Below are 17,509 nucleotides of genomic sequence, written 5' to 3'. Positions count from 1 at the left end.
AAGGAACCACAATCTCTGGTTCTTCCATAAAAACACCTTCCTGAATAGGGAATCCGATGGTGTGAGTCCGGAACCACGTATCTCGATCCAGCCATGCTTTATTTTTTAAACGGAAAACTACGCAACGGCAATTCGTTAAAATTACCATGATTTTTCTTCTCCGTGCGAAGAAAATTCTGCAAAAACTTTAAGGAATTATGTCGATTCGTTCTCCTTTAAAAGGAGTAATCAAGAGGCGGAGATTTTCAAACACCGCAAACGAAATACGTGGTTGCAGAATTACAACGTCGATATGTTGTTTCTAAAGTGAGCCAATGGTGAACTGAGCATGGAAATATCCTTGGTTTCTAAAACGAAAAATTATTGGAGAGAGATCAGACGAAATTAGCTACTTTGCTAAAATACATGTGTTTAAATGGGGAGTTACGCCTGATGACGTCACAAAGCGGATGGTCATCCGATAACCCCTACCTCTTTCTTTCCACGTCCGGATCCACTTTTAATTGCATAACCTCATAAATAAGGCAACTACGCTTTTACACGTTTGCGGGGGAGAAAAAAATGACGCGGGGGTGTGTTTGTTTTATGCGGCGCCCCCACCCACTCGGCTCTCAAGTGGATTTTTATTTGTGCCACTCGCGGAGGGGGTGGGGGGTGGGGGAATTTAAATGGCAATCTCTGGGTAAACCCGAGCCCGGGAATCAAAGAGCGAGCCCACAGTCGGTCTCAAAAGCCGGCCCTGATAAGATCTTTTTGTCCAGATCGCCGGAGTGATGCACAGCGCGGGATGCAGGCCGTTGTGCTGGCGGTGTTGTCGCTTCGACGCAAAAAGTCACATATCGTGTACGTAGTTTTACCTGCATTGTTATCTTAATCAGAACGAAAAATGATCATCATGACGAGAAAAATTGAGGGGCTTGGAGGACAAGGCGCATAAGTGCAGTTTTTGAACAAAGAAACAACTTAAAACGGGACTAAGGCCGCAAATAACACTGGAAAAAAACACATTGGATCTATAGTCCAGACTCTTAAAAACATCGACAAGAAAAAGTACCCTTGATTCAATCAGAATCTAGCTTAAATCATGAATCAAGCCTCTTATTTTAGGCGGATTTCATTTTGATTCAAGCAAAAATCCGATTGAATCAACAGTATTTTTTCTTGTCAATATTTTCAAGAATCTGGACTCTAGATCCAATGTGTTTTTTTTCCAGTGAATCAAAAGAAATACATAAAATAAAATAAAAAAATAAAAAACCCGGGACGTTTCGCAGGGATCACACCCGCATTTTCAAGTTGCAAAACAAGAAAATTAAAAGAAGGACACTCTGAGCCTCGCCGTTGTTATTGTGAGACTATTTGAATATTTGAGTTGTTTTTTCTATTTTTGAACAAATTGAGATATTCATGAACTCAACTAAAACTAGGTTGAAAGTATATATTCCGTGAAAAATCCACAACTAAAATCCAACTTTAAAGCATCAAAAAGTGGGTTTAAACTTCCTTTTTACCATAAGGCTCCATGTAATTTTGAAACTTTAAACATGCAAGTATTTCTTTAAACAGCAGAAGCTGCACTTGTACGCATTGTCCTCCAAGCCCTTTACTTACTGTTGAGGTACGGGTTCATAATTGGATCGAGTTCGTCAGAAAGGAACCAACCCCCATCGAATTGAAACTAAGAAAAAGAGGTTTGAAGTTGTATTCCTGCACAAGGCTCAATGCAAAAAATAAAAATTAACCCCTCTCCACGAACTGATTTCTTTTTTTCGCCTTTCAGTTTTTAGCAGGAAAAAATATGCGTCTAGTGGAACCAAAAAACATTCTTGACTCAATTTTTTCGAAAATGTGGGTTGGTTCCTTAAACTTGGTCAGATTGTCTCACTAGAAACGCCTCTGCGACAAGGACAATAGAATGAGAGACTGGGTTAGTGGTAACATCATGGTTCAATTTAAGACAAACACATTTGGATTGCATTCTGCAATTTGGAACTATAAATTCTGGCTCTTCTGGAAAAACACTTATGTGCATAGGGAAACTAATGGCACATACTTTCTTTTTAAACCGGGCTAGAATTTATAGTTCCAAATTGCAAAACGCAGTCCATTTAACCCTGTCTCTCATTCTTGTCCTTCGGGTGATGGTGATGGAAAGTGTATTTGTGTTTCTTCCGGTGTTTTCTCGTGTCGAGTCTTCTCGTGTTTAATGAGACCTTGATTGATTCATGACCTGTCAATAACTAGCTTGTGATGAATTTACACAATTCGTCCACACAAAATTTGTACATGTGGTTATATTATTTGTTTTGGTTTCAACCACTGAGTTCGATATTATGTCGAATAACGCAGTCACTAAATCAGTCTATTATTTTCCTAATGAAAATGCAAACTTTCCTCCGGGCAATCTTACGAACATATTCTTGGATGTGAGATCAATGGCATATCAAATAAGGGGGTTGGAGTACAAAGCGCCAGTGGCGCGGCGTGAATTGCGATATATCGATTGTTATGCCCTTTAAACCTATGGAAAAGGATCGATTAACAGGGTGTTCGCAGCGAACACCTTAATAATCGATTCTTTACCAAAGGTTTAAATGGAATAACAATCGATATATCGCAATTCACGCCACGCCACTGCAAAGCGCATAAGTGAAGATTTAGCTCCTTCGAGAAGTATGTGTTTGATTTTTCGAAATTACACGGATCCTCGAGGCGAAAAGAAAGTTCAAACTGACTTTTTAACGCTTAAAAATTGAAATTTGGGAGGGAATTTTTCACAGAATATGCATTAAGACTAGTTATACTTGAAATCAATGAAAGCTCGATTTTTTCTAAAACAGCACTAATTCGCCTTGTCCTCCAAGCCCCTCAAATAAAATTCTGTGCATTAAATTTTTAAAGAAATCTTGTTAAGAAAATCAATTAACCCTCATGTTATATTAAGAAAAATGTATTACTACAAAAGCTGTCTGTACGACCAATTTCTCCTATTATCTGAGTTCAGACTGACGCAAGTCAAAGCAGTTCATTTTATCAAAATCGCAACCTGAGGCACGTAGTCTTAATGTTCCATTATCGTTATGACAGACATTCAACCAACGAAAGACAATTTCGCAACACAAGCCTGGCCCACTCCACTAATTTTAGGCGCCTGTCATGTTGGTATGCTACCATGCTAAGGAAGAACGCCGTATGAACATTCGAGAGTTGCCAAATTTCTTTCGATAAAATGTTCATTTTTGAGGCAAGTTATGAATATTTTTCCTTGAAATTGTCCAGAGCTTTAGATGAAATTGCCAACGCAATTATATGAAATATTGGAAGAAAAATATTCATTTGTTTACCAGGAAATTCGTATTTTATCGAAGGAAATTTGTTAACGCCTGAAGGTTCATACGGTGTTTTTCCATAGCACAGCAGTATAGAGGGCGCAGTCAGACAATCCTGCATCTAGGTTCATTTGAATTTACAGCCACGCCGCGCGCCGGGCGTTCCTCGAAATGTCGCACAAGAACGATAAAATCCCCGCGCAGTCATTTTAATTTAGGTTTGAAACCCTCGCTCTATTTCCCGGCAACAAAGTAGTATACAGAGATCCCTCGCTGCATGCTTCCTAGAATATCCCAGCCCGCAGAGTGAGGGACCTCAGTCCACAAAAAGTCAAAATTAGTCGTTCCTCGCACGAAGGAACGTGACCATATTCCAAGGTTGCAACATTGACAATTGACAGCTGACAATTTTTAACAAGAATGCACTTGCGAGCTGATTGTTGCAATTGATATACAAAACTGTAGGCAAAGACGACACAAGGGTTATGAAGGGATCCTATTCGTGGAAGCGGGTGCTTGCGATGGATATAAGAGGTAGGCAATAGTCTATCTACCGGCAACCTACGAGAGACCCTGTAGTTAGTTCATCATTTACCCCTTAGTCCATACAAACCGCCAATTTCAACCAATAGGATCGCCTCATACTCCTGTCTTCTTTGTCTATCGTTTTGTCTATCAATTTCAACAATCAGCTCGCTATGCAATTTTGGTCAAAAATTTGTCCGATTTCCGCATGAGATCAGAGGAAAAATCGGTGAAATTTTCAGTTAAAAGCAGGCAAGATTCTCCAGGTAATAGTGCAATTGGCTAGAGGAAATTTGACAACATTGAAATGTAGTTGCGTTCTTTCATGAGGGAAACGATGGATTGAATTTACGATATCAGAGGACGGAGGAAGTTTTGCGAACATTAGGACGCAAAAACGTTTGATAATTTCAAATACAGACGAAGTTATGGGGAATTGAAGTTTGTGATGCAAAAAAGTACCTTCGAGAACAAGCTATTTACAGTCCAAGCTGCAATGTTCGAGTAACGACACTGTAAGAACAATGGAATAGATTATGCAGTCTATTTGTCGTTTTCTGGATGAAAGAACGTAACTCAATTCCAACGTTGCAAAATTGACTGAGGGCATTGGATTTTTCACGTAACTGTGCCCGTGCGAGTTTTGTTCGAAATTTTCCTGATATTTGAGTGAGCTCAGAGGAAAAGTCCGTGAAATTTTCAGTTAGAAATGGCCAAAATTCTCCTATTAAATATGTAATTTTTGAGGAGAAAATGGCAACATTGATTTTTAGTTACGATTTTTTTAGAGAGAAACAACGTATAGTCATATAAAAGTCACATACTTGTATTTGTATTAAATAAAAAAAATTGATCTACCGAAAAACAATTGCGGAGAAACACTTTTTGGTTGCGCTTAATTTTTTTAAAATTATGATCGTTTTGGCATGATGTAATTCAAATGATGCAGGACCTACGATAACACTTTTTCTCTGAGGTACTTCAATTGACCCTCTTGAATCTCCGTCTCATGAAAATAACTCAAAAGTCCTTACCAGCTACTTACAATTATCTGACATTCGTTAAAATTCTCAATCTCTCAATACACAACGCCTGGATGCAACTATTCGTGTTCGGCGGATGCGCGTGTTGCATACCGAAAAGTTGAAGGCGTTTTGATTTCCGTTGCGCTCAAAGAGGTGATGAGTGCGTGCTCCGCCGTTTTTAAGTAGTTGGTGGCGTGGATCGAGTTGGATAGAATGAGATCAAGTTTTTTGAAAAACGAAAAATATGCCCTTTTATTCTTCAAAGAAAGTTTTAGTTTCAGAATTTAATTTTAATACATTGAAGGAGCTTCATTCATATTTGCATCTGGCCGTGCAAGCTTCTGCTGTGAAAATCGTCATTTTTTCGAATTTTTAATAACTTCATCACCTTTTTTTAAGGTTAATAGATCCAAATAAATGCAAAAAAAGAACTAACTCTTATCGATGAAATCAATTCGGACAAAGGAGCTAACTGCAAGCTGCTAAATTAAAGAAGGGACAACCCCCCCCCCCCCCCCCTCCACCGGTCAACAAGAAAACTGGGTTTAATTCTACTTCAAAAATGCAATTCACTCATTTTTTGTTTTTCCAGGAGCCCGATCTCATCGCAAGCTCCAATTAAAAATACAAGTCACTATGTAGACGAGAATCGTCTCAAATCCTTCATTCAGGGTATCGTTTTTTTCTCTCGATAATTTTCCTTTATTCTGAGATTTAAGATTTTCTTTAAGATCCTTGAGATACTGCAAGGGCCTGGAACAATTCATATTATTAATCGCGATCCGAGGAATTACCTTGGAATTCTCAAAGAATTCAAAATTAACTCTTCAACGGAAAATATTTTCTTTGAATTTTAATTGCTGCCATCACGACAATCTCTGGAAGCGCTCCAAGGAGATAAATAGACTGGAATGTAATTCAACGCCGAAATTCTTAGAAAGCATTTGTACGGTAAATTTTTGAGCTAAGTTTTTCATATCCTGTGAAGGTAGGAAAGATGAATTATGGAGTTTGTAGGGCTTGTGTCGGTGATAACGATCTCACGCTAAGTTCGGAGAACTCCTCGCTTCGGGCTCAAAGTTTCCACAACTATGTCAGAATAGGACGTATTTATGATAAAAGGAACTAAGTGCACAGGGTTTGCGTGAGATATAGTTCCTTTTGGCATACAAACGTTCAATAAAGCGCGAAAAAGTAACAAAAAAATGATACAGGGTGTCTACTAAAATAGGCTGGTCAAAAATAAGTACCTTTACAGAACTTTTTCAGTACACTCTCAAGAAATTCAGTACCTCACTGGAAAAAAAAACACATTGGATCAAGAGTCCAGGTTCTTAAAAACATCGACAAGAGAAAATACTCTTGATTCAATCAGATTTAAGCTTAAATCAAGAACCAAGCCTCTTAATCTGAGTGGATTTTCTTTTGATTTAAGCTTAAATCTGATTGAAGCAAGAGTCCTTTTTCTTGTCGATGTTTTCAAGAGTCTGGACTCTAGATCCAATATGGTTTTTTTTTCCAGTGCTCCTCCAACAGAAAAAATCCGTACTTTTTCAGTACCTCCATTTGAAGAAATTAGAAACATTTCAAAAATTTGAAATTGCGATAAAATGACAAAACATTTAGAAAATTTCCGGACCTTTTGGCGGAATTTCCGCACTTTTTTTAGTTCCTCCGGCCCTCCCTAAGAAAATCAGTACTATTTCAGGACATTCTGGAAATTTTGGACTTGTAGACACCCTGATGAAAAGAGGGAAACCCGTAAAGAAACCGAGCCAAATCAGGTATTGCCAAATTTAATTGGGCAATTCAATTTTTTACAAATGAACGTTTGCGCAGATTTTATGAACATTTTACAGAATTTGCTTCATTCTTTGCAGAAAATTTACAGGGATTTGCAGGAAATCCGGACAACCGTTTCCATGTAAAAAATTGAGTTGCCCAATGAAATTTGGCAAAAGCTGACGTGGCTTGGTTCCTCTCTGCTTAACGCGAACCAACTGTCGTTGGTTTATCAAAACGTGACAAAACATAAGTTTTTGCAGTTAGAAGTGTTGTCACTCTGACGACTGAGTGTTAATCCTTAGTATTACTGATGTTCATTAATTCATGGCCACCTCTTCTCATTTCCCTTGCGAATTTCTATGTTCCGTTCGTTGACCACGATGAAATCTCTATAACAGGAACGGCTTGAATAGTATCAGCCTAACTACATTCCGCTTTGCCTAATGAGTCGTTTCTTTCACAAAAGAACTTAAGTACATTTCAAGGTAATCAAATTTCGCCTCGCAATTTACATTTTTACCTGGAGAATTTTGCCTGCTTTTAACTGAAAATGTCACTGATTTTCTTTCTGATCTCATGCGAAAATCAGACAAAATTTTGACAAAAATTGCACAGATAAATTCTTGTTAAAATTTAAATTGTTTGAATAAATGTTGCAACCTTGGAATGGAGTTACGTTCTTTCGTCTGGGAGACGACGATTTTTCTCTTTTTCTCGAGGGAATAGAAAGTGGCTCTTAAAACGTCATTCCCCCACGAAAGAAAGTAACGTCATTTCAATGTTGCCAAATTGTTTCTCAAAAATTGCATTTTTATCAGAAAAATCTTTGGAATTTCTCACTAAAAATTGTACTGATATTTCTCGAGATCTCATGCATAAAGCAGAGAAACTTTGGACAAAAATTGCACTAATACAACATTCTAAAAAATTGAACCGTCAACTTTGTGATCTTGGAATGGAGTGATATTCTCTTACTCGGAAAATGACGAAATATAGATGGTTAAAGTGCGAAACCACGTACCTCCATGGGGTTTTTTTCAAAATCTTCGCTCCTACTTGATTTTTTCAATGAGAAACAAGTCAACTACACAACTTGAAAATTCTACGACATATTCTGCTGACAGCGAGGGAAAATCATGGTAGTTTTGTTGACTAGTTTTCCAACGAAAAAATAAAGTTTGACAGGAGGTCTGCAACGTCGCAAACGGAGATACGAGGTTTCGCACTTTGGCCGTCGATAAATGAATCCGTTTCACAGTCAATTTTACGCAGAGAACAATAATTTTTGTCACTTTCACACGGAGAAAAATTTTCTGTTGAATAAATCGGATTTCCAATTAAAAATTCCTGCACAAAAATTTTCGCTGAGTCAAGAGGAAATTGCCTTGTTCTAAACTGTATTAAGTTAGTAAGTTAGTTAAATAAAGTTTGACGAAACGCCACGTAACTTAAATGAGAGGTTGACGCGATGAGAATTCTCATGAGATTTTCTTGCATAGTAGATTTTTGCCCAAGAAAAGCTTATCAAAGTCGTTTTTTGCAGCTAAAAAGAATTGCCGCCCAATGCATCCCAACGGGAATTATTGACTGGATGTTGTTTTTAGGTGCAAACAACGACGTTGATAAGCTTTTTGGGGGAAAAATTATTTATGACAGAAAGTCTACAACGCCGCAGACCGAGGTACGTGCGCCCGGAATTTCACCTTCAAAAAGCTTGTTCCTTTCGGCGTAATACTGTCCATTTGATTATCGTTGTTTCCAGCGCGACGCGACGCAAGAGTGGGGTAGTTACGGCCCCTCTCATCTCGCAAGCAGCGTCATAACTTATACACCGTGGAACACCAGGGTTCTCGGAGAAACAATAAAAAGAACAATAAGTTTGGTCATTTTCAAAAAAACGACAATGACAAGTTTTTCTTGGGGGAAAATCAACTATGACAGAAAGTCGACAACGCCGCAATCCGAGGTACGTGCGCCCGGAATTTCACCTTCAAAAAGCTTGTTCCTTTCGGCGTAACACTGTCCATTTGATTATCGTTGTTTCCAGCGCGACGCGACTCAAGAGTGGGGTAGTTACGGCCCCTCTCATCTCGCAAGCAGCGCCATAACTTATACACCGTGGAACACCAGGGTTCTCGGAGATATTAAATTCCCGGGGACAGCGCGTATAAGGGCGCTTCACAACATCCCCTTAAAAAAGCAACCAAGTCCCTTGTTAGTACCCGGCTAGCCCGGCCAGAATTTACAGCCCGACTCGGGCGATGGCATTTAATACGACGCGGCGCACAGTGGATCGAGTCGATTACAGAGGTCGGACATGAAATTTTCGACTAAAACTACAAATTTTGACGTTTAATTCGTCACATTTTAAACCTTAAGGGGTGCCTTAAGGAGAAAAAGGGCCACTAGACAAGGTGCGAATTGACGCATTTTGATACATGTTTCCTAGTCAGAATTTCACGTAGAGCACGATTCGCGCAACGAAAATTAATTAAACCAACGCCTAACGAAGATATTAACGTTTTTATTTCACACTGGTTTCGAGGAATTTGAACTGCCCGCTCACACGAAACTCAAAGCTCTACGTGAGTCAAATCGAGCACTACAACGGTTTCAGCGAGCTTCTCAATCGAGCAATGTACATTTTCCACCATGTGTTGTTCAAACTATAAGCAATTTGCTGCAGCTAAGCCAAAGCGTCAAGATTGAGGTTGCCAGATTTGTATATCGTAGAGACTGTCATGATAACGTTTAACGCGCGATGTGAATCACGTGGAGCATTGAGTTTTCATGAGCGGGTGATTTGAATTCACGCATCAAGAATCATTTAATATCTTCGTAAGGAGTTAATTTCAGTCATTTTCGTTATGCGCATCGTGTTTTACGTGAAATTTTGGTTAAGAAACATGTATCAGAATGCTGAAATTCGTACCTTATCTAGTGGTCCATGCCATGAGGAAACCCAATGGAACTAGAGTACCTTTATAGACAGAGTATGGCCATTCGTATCTTTTTACTACAGGAAAACTGTTCCGCTTTTTGATTGGTCAACGAGTTTTTAGGCTTCATGATGCTCTTAGGGCCGTAAATAAACAAACAAAATGGCGGCTCACCTTAACATCGATAAGAAGCTAAATTTCACAAAAATCTCAATTATGCGGCAGTAACAATTTAAACTAGCATATCTACGAATAGCACACGAAAAATACATGAAAACATTGTTAAATCGCCTTTCACCTTTATCACAGGAGGATGTAAGATGTGCATAACCTCAATCTTGCTTGCTGATAACAGCCATCTTCTTTGTTTATGTACGGCCCTAAGAACATCGTGTCAGCCTATTTTCACGCGACCAATGAAAAACCGGAACAGAAATGGCCATACTCTGTCTATAAAGGTACTCTAAATGGAACCACTCATAGAACCTCAAAGTTGTGTATAAACGGAGTTATAAGCGTTTGAAGTTTCCAAATTTTGTACGATCTCTCCTATTGGCTTGATCCATTGTGCGGCGCAAGGTGGAGTGAGTTGTCAAGAGAGGTCGGACACTCAGCTCAAGTGGCACAGCGGGCTGATCATTGGAGTTGGTAGACAACGCGATAGACAAAGAGGAGGAAAGAAAAATGGAGCGATCCTTTTGGTTGAAATTGATGGCTGTTACAGGCCAACGAGGAAAATAATGAAATATCTTCAGAATCTCTTTCATAATCAACAGCAAGCGGGATGATCATTGAAATTAATAGGCGAAACTATGGACATGAAAAATAGAGGGAAAGGAGGACAATTCTATTCGTGGAAGCGGTTGGTTGTGATGGTTGGAGGAGTTAAGAAACAGACTAAGTTAGTCCAACGTCTATGTTAGACGGCATCCGACAATGATACCGTGGATCTGTAAGTTTTATCTTATCTCCATTGATCTGAAAAATCCTCCTGACCTATGAGGAACACCTGTTTTAATCAATAGGATTACTCCGTACTCCTCACAAATTGAAGGGGCTCTTGACGAATCATTTCAATTTTACGGAAAAACATTGAAATAAGTTGCGATTGTTTTTTTGCATTGCAAATCGCTCACTGTTCGGACACACGGAACTCATTTTATTGATTTATTACTTTCGGCCTTTATCGACAAGATAATGTAAAAATATTGGAATATTATGGTCAAAAATTGCAATGGGCCTGTTGCAAACTTTTGCTAGAGCAAAACTAAGAGTTGTTTCTTATAGATAATGCCTCAAAAATCACGATGAGCGCATCGGCAAAGTCTGAAATGCACTCATAACTTCACAAACTGCGTAAGAAATTTGCGGTTTTTTGAGCTTCCCGCTTCAAAAACGATACTACGGCACAGGTGAACATTTTGTAAGAGGAGTCGTTCCATCGTCGGCAATAATCATCATAGCCGACGCCAATCCGCCAAAACACGTTTGATGGGACGAGATAACACCTGAACTGGATTAGACCAGATAACAATCGGTGTGTTAACGTTCATATTTTCCACGCCCGAATTGATTGACCTTGAACTCTCCTTGAATTACGCGCGGAACTGCGTGCAAGCGTCGGCCATGATGAATATCGCCGACGATGGAGCGACTCCTCTAACAAAATGTTCACCTATGCCGTAGTATCGTTTTTGAAGCGGGAAGCTTAAAAAAACGCAAATTTCTTACGCAGATTGTGAAGTTATGAGTGCATTTCAGACTTTGCCGATGCGCTCATCGTGATTTTTGAGGCATTATCTATAAGAAACAACTCTTATTTTTGCTCTAGCAAAAGTTTGCAACAGGCCCATTCCGTTGCATTCAATTGCAACACTAGTTCAATAGTTACTGGCACTCGGGCATTATGTGAAAACTTGAAAAGATTACATCTTCGTCAATACAAATGAATCAGTGAGTTCGAAAACACACCAACTCGGAAAAAAATTGTTCAGGAAACACCTAAAACTGCGCAGCGGGCGAAGAAGTTAGTTTAAGAAAAACCTTTTTGGTGCCAGAGGACAAGTGCTTAGTGACTTTGTAAAGCACCAAGTTGAAATTGATACACCATGTTTGGAGACAGAGAGTTCAGCGTTCAAAAATTTCCGAGTTGGTGCGTTTTCGTTCTCACCGACTTTCAGATACTTAATTTTCATAGTCTGTCCTGAAAAATTTATATTTTTCTACCTGAATAACGCTTGAATATTTATATAACTTGTTGGTACAAGGTATACTGAATCGAAAAAAGAACACCGCGCAAAATCGGATGGTTACCTATTTCCTTTGAAATGGCCAAAAAGTAGTGACCGAAGTATTTCCACGAAATACTTCGACTTTTCCCGTTGCCCGTCGCTGTTTCGAGCACTTTTGATTGGAATTTCGAAATCTCCTTTTGCGTGCAGATGCTTCTATCCATAAGTGTTACTAAACCGTAAAAAAGTGAAAATCGAAAAAAACCTGAGTTGGTGTGTTTTTGAACTCACTGATTCAAATGTAGTCATTGTACAGAGAGGGTGAAACTACCACACCACGTTTCTTGTTTGCGGTGTTGACAAATCTCCGCTCTCATTTTAATTTTTCGAAGGGAGCACAAATCAATTTCTGCCCTTGAAATTTTCACCGGATTTCCTTCGCATTAAAAGGAAACAACACGGAAGTTCTCAGGTATTGACGTTGAGCAGCTTTCCATTTAAAAATGAAGTATGATAAGAAACTTACAACGTCGCAAACCAATATACGTGGTCTGGTAGTTTCACTGTCGATAGGCTTCCATGTGAAATTCCCTTTCGTTGAAACCCCTTAAAATTTAAAATGTTACGAAACAATCTAAATTTGCAGTTTCAGTTTTAAACTTCATTTCGCACACTCGAACTCAACCCTTAAAGGCTTGTCCTACAGTGCGGCGTGTGCTGCTGGGGGGGGGGGGGGGGGGCTACTTTAGCGAGTTGCGTTAGGCTGGCGTTAGCTTATCCGCTGGGTTTTCTTCCCCGAGAGAATTACATTTTCGCGTATTGATTGCTCCGAATATTCGGCGCGGATCTCCGGGACCAATGTTGCCGGATTTCTTGCGAGGCCCCATTCTGTGCATTGCGAATTGGGGAGAAATCGGTGTTCGTGGCACCAGACGGCAACATTGCGGAGCTTGTGTCTATTTTCGCTCATCCGAAGGAATGCCGACTCAGTATCGAATTTAGAGAACTCTCCATTCGGCGTGTAATGTTGTGAGGTTCAAAATTTGAACATTCAAAAGAGAGAAGTTTGCATTTTAAAGTTTACCTACTAGAATGCTTGCGAAATTGTATGAAATGCAATGGAGGTAAAGTTAGAGAACATATTTGGGGGGAAAGCATCTTTTTTTCTAACGCGTTATTGGTTAAAATTCTGAATGCGACTATTTTAACGCTAAGGAGTGGGGGAAGTATTGTCCACTAATTGAAGGGGCTCTGAAATTGACAAGTCTGCAGTAAGTGTACAGCATAACAATTGGACTACATTTCGCAATTTGGAACTATAAATTCTGGCACGGTTTAAACACAATGTATGTGCCAATAGTTTTCCTATGAACGTAAGTGTTTTTCCAGAAGAGGCAGTATTGATAGTTCCAAATTTCAAAATGCAGTCCAATTATGAATCTGTATTCTATTTTTACAAATTTTTAATAGGTATAAAGAGAATCTTGAGAATATTCTATAAATATCCTATAATTTATTTTAGAAGGGAAGAAAGAGACAAAGAAAAATGCATTCTGGACGACTGAATGAAATATTACTTAAAATTAGGAAGATGAAGTGAACTAAGTAAAAGTAAATAAATGTGCTAGACATTAATCTTACCTGCCGGCAGGAGCAGTACGGCCAAGCAAATGTTCATGACTCAGACATTCTGTAAAAAAAAAAAACGAGAAACAATTAGAGAATCAGTTGAATGTATGTAGTAGAAATCCACTTTAGAATTTGGTCATCGAATTTAAGACAGAAACAATTACGAAAGAGGAGATGAAAAGGAATCGGTTATAAAGGACAGAAAAGAGAAGAAATTAAAAAAAATAAGAGAGAAAGCACATGAACGACAAGGAAAAAGAGAGGTAAAGAAATGTGGGGAAAAGGAACTGGATGAGAGGATGCAGAGAAAGAGTCAAAGAAAGAATACGTATGAAATGACGAGGAAAAGAGATTAGGAAAATGAGAAATTAAGGAAATAGAGAAGCACGATAGAAAGTTGACGAGTAAAGATTGTTAAGATAAAAACTTGTGAAAGGAGAAAGAGAGAGAAGAGGAGAAGAGAAGACAAGAAAGGTAAAAGTCATAATATTATTCATTTATTTTGAGGGAAAAAGAGAAGAATGAAGAAAAGAGGAGGAGAGGAGGAGAAACTAAAGTAAAAATAAGGTAGTAGTGGAAAAAGAAGAGAAAAAAACGAGCTATAATTAAAGAAAAGAGAATAGAAAAGGTAGTAGTAGTAATTTATTTTTATTTCATAGAGGTCTCTTATCAACTTTTGAAATAAACAGGCCATCTAAACACAGGTTTTGTCGCGAAATAGGTAAATTTCTCCCAAAAAAGAACAAAGTTGGAGGGTAGAACGTACAATTTAGAGGACAGGAAGAAGAAAAAGGGGGAAAGACGATAAAGATCGGATGGTTAAGAGCCAACTAGAACAGGAGGAGGTAGAGAAAATCTAGGAAAAAGGAAAATCAAAGAGAATCTAGACTAAGGCGTAAACATAGAGTACATAGAGTCGTAATGTAATTGGGAGAGCTGGCGCCACTTTTAAGCATTTTCCATGTCCCGAATTCCGAGACTCCTGTGTGACGCCGGGTCACTTTTTCGATACATAATCGATTGTTTGCGATACACGGGTACCCGGCCATCCGATGACAACAACAACAACAACGAAGGAGATAGGAATCACCATGTATTCCACACCGCCCGCCATTTTGGATCGAAAATGTATCGAAAAAGTGACCCGAACTCGGCGCACACCGGGCTCGGAACTCGTCGAGCAGAACATGGCGCCAGCTCTCCCATTTACATTACGACTCTATGTACTCTATGGGCGTAAAAGTGAGCTGTGCGTGTGACGGGCACATCGCGGAGGAAGAGATTCGAAGGAGCATGAAGTATGGTGTTGGAGGAGAGGGGGCAGGGGGGAGGGAGGGGGGGCTCCACGTAGAGAAGGTGAAAGGAGTCGGGGGCAGAGCGAGGGGAGAGGAGGGGGGCAGTTTTTAAGCCCGGTCGGCGAGGACGGAGGAGCTTAAATTGTTTAATGTGATCCGGGATTACGGGCGTTATGATCGGTGCGCCAAGGCGCGGAGGTAACGGCAAAAGCAAAGGCAGAAGTAGAGAAGAGCGGCTCAGCTCAGAGCCAGCTAAATAGACGCCAAACGCTAAACGTCGCACAGACGCAGCCTTTGTTGCCGTTGTTTCTGCGGGTTTAATTATACAAAAACACCGAAAAAAAAGATGCTGTGGTAACGTCACGGATGTTAAGGTTGTTAAAAAAATGCGCGACAACTCATGGATGTTGCTATTAACACTATGGCAGTTACACGGAAAAAAATTAAATGTTGATTTAGCATTTATACTGTTAAAAAGATGTCCGACAAGTTTCAAATGCTGATTTTACAATACAAAAATGCTAACATAACATTTTAATTTGTACGTTTTGCAGTGGGCGTAGTTACGTTAGCATTTGTTAAAATATAAAATCAGCATTTGAAACTTGTCGGACATCTTTTTAACAGTATAAATGCTAAATCAACATTTAATTTTTTCCATGTAACGTAGCATGATAGGATATAAAAGCAACATCCTAGGATGTTACTTTAACAGCCGGAGTGGTAATAACAACATCCAAGAGTTGTCGCACATTTTTTTAACATCCAGGATGTTACTACAGCACCTTTTTTTTTCCGGTGAACAAGGAGGAATGAACGGCTTGGAAGACGAGGCGCTTAAGTGCAGTTTTTGAAAAAATGGAGATATTCATGAACTCAACTGAAATTAGTTCGAAGGAATATTCTGTAAAAAAGTCGCATATTAAATCCAACTTTAAAGCATCAACAAAAATTTTAAACTAAACCAAAAGAACACTAGCCAAAGGTGTATGAAATACCTTATCTTAATATTTAATTTGAAAAATAGAATGAAATTGTGAATCAACCACTGTACTAATTGCGAGGGGCGTTGGTTCATTTGAAAGGTGTTGTTCTCAATGCTTCGGGAAAACTATAAATTATTTTCTGGGATTCGTCCCTGATTTTTAAATCCCTAAAAACTCATAAATTGGATGAGGGGAAGTGGGGGTTTTTTGTTTTTTGTTTTTCGGAAAAGTTTTGTTGCTACGCATCTTACTTTACTGTTTGCTGTCTTTTTATCAGCTGTTTTCATTCAACAATCATCATTAAGTGAGGTTACTTCCAACACTCAACTGCCATCAACTTACATTTTTCTTTTCCCGCGTTTTTTTTTTTTTTTTTTTTACGGTTTTTCATGATTGGTTCCATCTTTTTCCTATTGCCAATTTTTCCTCATTAAGGCAATAACCTCCAAGTTTTTTTTCTCATTTAACTTTTCACGCTGTTTCTTTTCAATGTGTATAAATATGTTTATTATTAATTTCCATTTTCATTTTATCCTTTTTCTTCTGATTTATTTTTTTAAATTTAAAAATTGAACTTTTCAGTTATGATTTTGTTAAAATAATAATAATTTTTACTAATTTTAATTTTAAATTTAACAGTTGTTATGAGTGAAATTTTCAATGACCGAGGCGGTCGTCCTCCAAAACGTGGTCGCGTTTTCCAGAATTCTTCGCATGTTCGTTTAGTGAAGCAAGAACTTAACTCTGTTATTAGTATAGAAAATCAAAGTTTCATTTCTTCATTTCGGAAGTATAAAATTGATGATCAGAACTTTGATGAAAATTTTGTTACCAAATTTTCAGTCGGTTCAATGAATATAATTTGTCATCATTGTGATGCTCGCCATTTTCAGGGTGAAATGTCCAATGGTCATTTTAATAACTGCTGCCAAAATGGCTTAATTTCTTTACCGAGTATTCGGACAAATACCGATTTGAAATCATTATTTTTATATTCTCCAAATTTCATAAAGCATATCAGAAATTATAATAGTGCTGTTGCTTTTGCCTCTTTCTCTGCAAATCGAATTTATATTCCGGGTGATGGACCTTATTGCTTTAAAGTTCAAGGATCCATATATAGGTAAGTTTATTTAATATTTACCGTTACGTAACGTACTTTTTTCAGTTTCTCAGTCCGTCCCTCCCTCCTTCCCACCCCTTAACGCATCCGGAATGCAGCTGCATTCCGGACCATGAAACCATGGAACCATGAAAAAAAGAACAGCAAAAATTAAAGACTCAAAGGGCAACGGGGTAAGAAAAAAGAAAAATTATTAAGTAGCGCAATTGTGGAATGGGAAACGGGGCGGAGAGTCTAAACACCAAAAAAACACCACTGACAATTAACAAACGACAAAAAAATTGAAAAATTACATTTCAAAAGCAGCAGAGAGAGGATTTTCTATTGTATGAAGATTAAAACAAAATTTTAGTTTAAAGTTTACTAAATAAAATTACAATTTTTGAAAACATTTGTTGCATTTATTCTCTCAAAGAAATAATTAGACCCGATTCAAAGACAAAACAGAAAATTAAATGAAAATAAATAAAAAAAAAAAAAAAAACATGTGAAAGTGAAAAGTGTACAGGAAAAATAAGGGGCTGCGAAGCAGCCCCATAAGCCCCTAGTATAATTAAACTACGAATCTATGCGTAAAATTAAAACTAATCATCTGAATACATATAATGAAAATCAAAAATAATAACCAAATGAGACTTGAGT

General features: G+C 38.4%; 1 protein-coding gene across 1 annotated transcript in view; it reads right to left on the bottom strand.

Moving 5' to 3' along the window:
• Dscam4 (Down syndrome cell adhesion molecule 4) overlaps nucleotides 1-17,509 on the bottom strand; it is a 250,674-nt gene that overhangs the window by 180,855 nt on the left and 52,310 nt on the right. The window contains exon 2 of the mRNA XM_072304740.1: nucleotides 13,476-13,524. Coding sequence (XP_072160841.1) covers nucleotides 13,476-13,512 — 37 coding nt within the window. The 5' untranslated portion in view covers nucleotides 13,513-13,524. The remainder of the gene's footprint in view (nucleotides 1-13,475; nucleotides 13,525-17,509) is intronic.

This window comes from Bemisia tabaci, chromosome 9, assembly GCF_918797505.1.
Source record: "Bemisia tabaci chromosome 9, PGI_BMITA_v3".
NCBI lineage: Eukaryota > Metazoa > Arthropoda > Insecta > Hemiptera > Aleyrodidae > Bemisia > Bemisia tabaci.
The sequence above is the reverse complement of the archived record's forward strand: the minus strand, read 5'-3'. Positions and strand labels throughout refer to the sequence as shown.